This window comes from Elaeis guineensis, chromosome 4, assembly GCF_000442705.2.
Source record: "Elaeis guineensis isolate ETL-2024a chromosome 4, EG11, whole genome shotgun sequence".
NCBI classification, from domain to species: domain Eukaryota; kingdom Viridiplantae; phylum Streptophyta; class Magnoliopsida; order Arecales; family Arecaceae; genus Elaeis; species Elaeis guineensis.
Window position 1 is genome coordinate 44494113 of NC_025996.2, and position 6000 is coordinate 44500112.

The 6000-nt window shown below is 32.3% G+C and overlaps 1 protein-coding gene across 1 annotated transcript in view; it reads right to left on the minus strand.

Annotated features, from left to right (window-relative positions):
- Positions 1-2050, minus strand: part of LOC105042873 (NAD-dependent malic enzyme 59 kDa isoform, mitochondrial) — a 35485-nt gene extending 33435 nt beyond the window's left edge. Inside the window, exon 1 of the mRNA XM_010920223.4 lies at positions 1752-2050. Within this exon, the coding sequence (XP_010918525.1) occupies positions 1752-1877 (126 nt within the window). The 5' untranslated portion in view covers positions 1878-2050. The remainder of the gene's footprint in view (positions 1-1751) is intronic.
- Between the last annotated feature and the right edge of the window lie 3950 nt (positions 2051-6000).

Consider the following 6000-nt stretch of genomic DNA (forward strand, 5'->3'; position numbering starts at 1 on the left):
GATACAATTAGATTGAACAAATATAATTAAAGAGAACTTTGATAATTATGATAGTGCATGAAGTTTAAAAACTAGTCTTCTATAGTAATTCCTAAAACCATGTGTCAAAGAAAATGAAATGTTAAGAAAATATTCATGATAATTACCTACTTATAAAAATAAAATATAATAATAGAAATTGTTAGCAATAAAAAGATGAGCATCCTCCTAATAAAGACAAAAGATCCTCTCACACAAAAATCAATTCTTAGTATAATAATAAGAGGCAAATGAGGCTCAAAGTGCTAGCATGACCTAACAGTTAAAGACTGATAGTTCCTTTCATTATGAATATGTAGTTAGTATGCAATTGGGCATGGACATTACAAATAGCGCAAGCAAGTACTTGCAAGTTGTTTTTGAAAGAAAAAGAATCAAGACCCTTGGAAAAATTGAGAACAGGTTGCTAATGACCTATATTGTTCTATCTTCTCCTTCATATGCATGATAAAATAGGCTGTATTAAACATCTAGTGCATACCCTAGGCAACCAAAAAACATCAACAGCATGCTAAAAATTCATTAAGATTCTTCACATGATTCAGAAATTTATTAGAAGTGCATGTAAACGCTAATTCATACATGTGGCAACCAATTAGCCCCATTAGACATTGTACTACCCAAGAAATCATGATTGTCGTTGACTGATAAAGCACAGCATGACAGCATATCACTATATTCACAATCAACTAAAACACTTAAGCATGAAACAAAACTAATTTCCCCATTTACAGTGTAAGTCATCAGTTCATATACGATAAAGTGCTATTCCCACTCAAATGAAGATTTAGTCTTTGTTTTTCAGAGGAGAACAGAGATTTTTTTTCTTAAAAAAAAAAAGAAAAAAAGAAAAATGTAACCACCTTGAAAATCCACTGATAACCCTTAATCTATACTATAATGTTGCAGAACTCTGGACAAAAAACAGCCTCAAGAGAATGGGTGGTATGACGATATTGAATATTTTACAGCACAAACTTTGAGCTGAGATATGATAATCGATGTGGTACGAACATGTTGGTTCTTAGTAGATAGAGACATATGCAAGTTTCCAGAAAAATTAAACCATACCCATGCATCTGGCACAAGCACTACTTTTCTAGCTGCTACGCAGTAATTGCACCAAGATAGGGGGAAAAAGAGGACAAAAAATCCATTTCATGCCCCCTGCCAATTCATTTATGTTTTGGTGTTGCTTAAAAAAGTTCTTTTGTGAATTTGAAGTAAAAAACATTTTTTTTAAAAGATTGTATTTGGTAGCATCATCTAAATAGTGCTTCTACGAGGAGACCTAGCTGCCAACATGCCCTTAACAAAATAAATTTACCTTAACCAATCACAGTTCATTCCTTCTAGGAGGCAACTGCACATAATTTTCATTTTCCCCGGGTACACATCAGGCGTTTGTTAATAATTTAGCACCCAAAACGCATGATCATCAGTATATAAGCTCAAAAAACTCCATTGTTAAACCAAATAGAACCCCACAATCTTGCGAAATCCCCTCCTTCTCTAATTAAACCCAAACACATGAAATCTACATAATCTCCTAAAAAAACTCTCTCCAGTACATTACAAACAACACGAAATTAAAAATTCAGCTTAACAGATCTTTAAAAGAATCACATACTCCACCAAGACCATTCAAATCCAAGAAAAAAGAGAAAACCGTAACATTCAATAAAAAGGGGAGAAAAGAAATAGAATCAAACCTTATTGAACCACGGATCGTGGAGGATATCAGTGCCGCGCTTGTGGACGATACAGGGGCCGGGGATGCATGCCGACAGCCGGCGCGTCTGCCTCAGATTCCATGCCGCGCGAGCAAGATTCCACATTTAGATCCTCCGATCAGATTTTCTATACAATCTATCAAGGATCCGATGAGAGAAGAGAAGAAGGGATCGAGCGAAGCCTTCTTCCCCTCCCCTTCTCTTGGCTTCTCACTCTCTCTCCTCCCTCTGGCTGAGAGGTAGTAGTTGCGGCGTCAGGTTTTGGACGGATAATGATCGTTTATGAGATCAAGATTCCCGCGCCGAGACATCGAAAGGTGGGGATTAGAGCTCTCAGCCCAGACGTGTGAGATTTTTTGGAGAGGAATAAATGCGGGACCTTTTTTAAGTGGACTTCGGACGGGGGGGCGAAGACGAGCAGCAGCGGTCAGGAGCGTACGGACACGTGGAGTGATCCCATTGGTTGTATGGTTTCCGGGAACCTGATGCGATGGAAGGCTACAGGACTGAACCGGACCTTTGAACGAGGTTGAGCACGTGTAAGTCACAAGACACAACGGATGTCGCGAAGCGTCTCCAGATTGGACGGTGGGATTGGCTGCTCCAAGCATCTCGCAATTCGTATCCGATAAGTGCCGGACGATGGCTTTGGGTGTTAGCCTGCAGACCGCATATGTTAGGAAAAGGAGAACCAAATTCCCTTCGCGTCAGCGTAGATCAGGGGAAGGTAAGGGACGAGGGGAAGTTTCCTTCCACCTTCTCCATGCACTACATCGTATTAAAGAATTAATCTTTTCTTATCAGAAACTTTTAAAGCAATACTTTTATTTATAGGCCAATGAGAACTCTCTATTTAAATTTTAAATTAAAAATAATTTTCTAATTAAATTTTAATTAAAAATAACACTTCATTCCAAATATAAATTAAAAGTAGCTCCCCAAATAGTATAAAATGATCGAATTGTCCCTGCAGTTATAAAATAACACTAAAACAACGCTGTGATATTATAAAACAGTATTGTCTTATTAATTATTATAATATAATACTATCTTATTATAAAGAAATAATGTCTTATTCTAATGTAAAGTTATTATAAAATAGCGATGTCTTATTATAAAACAACATTGCTTTATTATAATTTAAGAATATTATAAAACAGTACTGCCTTATTATAAAACAGTATTATCTAATTATAAAATACTACTGTCTTATTATCAAATAAAAAAATTATGAAACAAAGCTGCTTTATTACAAAATATTACTATTTTATTATAAAGAAATACTATCTTATTGCATCAGAATATAAGAGTATAAAGATAATTTCAACCATAAATGGGAATGATATTTAATTTATATTCAAAATGAAGAGCTAATTTTAATTGAAACTCAACTTGGGCGCTATTTTTAAAATGAAACTAGAACTAGAATTTTACCTCTAGTCCATCGTACTTCTATTTGACTTTATAAAAAATACTGGGAGATCAACGTGCCATTTACTTTTAATGACATGCCGAGCATAGGTGTTTTGTTTGTATAGGAGTCAAACTTGCAATAAAGGAACTGGTAAGCATAAACTTCAACAGATTTCATTTCCTAATGTGTGTTAACACACACACACACATATATATATATATATATATATATGTATGTACGTACGTACGTATGTATGTATGTATAGATATATATATATATGTATGTATGTATGTATATATATATGTATATATATATATATACATACATACATATATATATATATATACATACATATATATATGCATGCATGTATATATATATATATATATATATATATATATATATGTATGTATGTATATGTTGTGTGTGTGTGTATTTATATATATATATACACATGCATACACATATATATATATATGTATGTATAAATGCATATATTTGTATATATGTATGTATGTATGTATGTATAATTTAAGCAACAATTTCTGAAAAAATGCATCAAGAAAAAGAAGAGTTTGATCTCTCTAAGACTCAATGAAGCAAAAACATAAGGTGACACTTGACTAATAAGTGTCTAATGAGTTTAAATTTTTAAAAGAAACAGTAATAGATCAAAAATGATATCATTTAGCCCATATAAGTTGGATTTCAAGCTGAAACTATTTTTAAAAATATTTGACATCATATAATTAGTTTTCTCACATCTTCAATCTCTCTGAGATTCAATGAAGCAAAAACATAGGATGACACTTGAAATCATTAGTGTCTTTCTTTTTGTGATAAAGGAAATCATAAGTGTCTAATGAATTTAAGTTTGTAAAGGAAACAATAATAGATTAAAAATGATATCATTTTGCGATACAAGTTGAATTTCAAGCTGAAACCACTTCTAAAAATATTTGGCATCATGTGATTAGTTTTCTCACATCTTGGATCATCCCAATTGGAGCTTGAATGAGGAAGCTATGATCATTTTATTGAAGACCTATGATCTATCATGCTGATGAGGTTCAATTTAATTACCAAAATGACATTTCATGGTCTGATTAGTATGGGCATGTTGGAGTTTTGATCAACTTTTCTTGCTCTCCTATTCTAAAAACACATTAATTGGTTACAAAGTCTTAAAAAACCTAAAATTTATTTATTATTTTTAAAAAAAAATTGCATCTGTGTAGAACAATGATTTCTATGGATATTAGGAACCAATCCCTATGAATACTCTCATGTATTCAGCTTTGATTATTGAACATTGCATTAAGCTTCTTTTTTCTTCATGCATTTCTCATGTGTCTTGCCTATGTTGTGGATTTTGTCCAACTTGATAGATTTTAGAGACTATGACAAGATCAATTGATAGAATTCTTAATTGCAGTATACTTCGAAGGCAATGGTTGATAAAATCTTTGATGACGATAGAGCTCTCCTAGTAGCGAGATGAGAAGCTACTAGTTATCCTTGGATATCTCAATTCCAGCCCTTATTTAGATTTTTAAAATTCTTATTTATTTTATGTAATCCTAGATTTCTTTAGTATCTTCTTTTAGTTTAGTTAATTAATTAATCTTGTCTTTTGGTCTGCTATTGTGTGGCTGTAAAACTAATGAAACTCATGCAAGCCCTAACCTCACTAGCAACAATTGGATTCATCATGATTTGAGTATTAACAAGTATTTTCTTCTCATTCTTAGCGGGGCAAATATAAAATTTGTTATGACCCAATTTAAATAGTTTAGAATCAAATAGATGCTAACCTAAATTGTAATACCCCGAACCAACAAAGTAGTAATCTAAGAGATTTGCATTTGCATTTAGTATTCATGTATGAGTGGTATAGTATTTTATCTATGATAAATTTGAGCATTTGAATATTAAGTAATTAGCATTAATGAAGCAAAAATTTAGTTGTTACTTAAGAAGAAAAATGATTGGAGAATTGGATCGATAATAGTGATATGAAAGCTGAATTTTGATGATTTTTGATCCTAAAATGAGTAATATTTTGAAGAATATCTTAGAAAATATATGTGTGGCAATTTTACGGTTTAAATTCATGATTTATAGTAATTTCTGTCACTTTGCCGACTCAAATAGGGGTTGAGTCAACTATATCTCAGAATAGCCATGTAAGGTAGAAAGCTGAAGTTTTGAAAAAAATTATGGTGGTACACAGATGAGTCGACTAAATTTTAGGTGAGTCAACCAAGTCTAAGTTGACTCAGTCTCAGATAAGTTGATTAAGCTGTGAAAAATTTGAGAGACGGGATTGAATCTGGATATTTTAAGTTAGAATTTAAAAAATATTTTTAAGGGGATAACTGAGCAATTTGATTTTATAAATAAAGAGCTAAAAATTCAGCTTGGTAACACATCAGCATGTCTGAAATTTGTAGGATTTTCATAGATTGACACCTAGTAAGTTTTCTCTTAAATTTATTCTTTTCCAAAGGTTATCCACTGATCCCTCTTTGCAGTTGTTTGGGTTCTTTAGTTAAACAGAAAGAATAGAGAAGGGAAGAGGGCAAGAGAAGGTGGTATCCTCAGATGAAAATAAAAAAAATTCAGTGGGAAAAAGATGAATTAGTGGTAAACTAATCTGAAGAAGGAAAAGTTACTGATGACGGAAAAGAAGAAAATTTGTTTTGATGGCAGCAGAAGTTTTAATCATTTGAGGTAAGAATTAAAATCTCTAAATTTACTTCAAACTGAATCTTAAGTAATTCCTATCTTATTTAAGGTTTTGGAGAGGCAAAG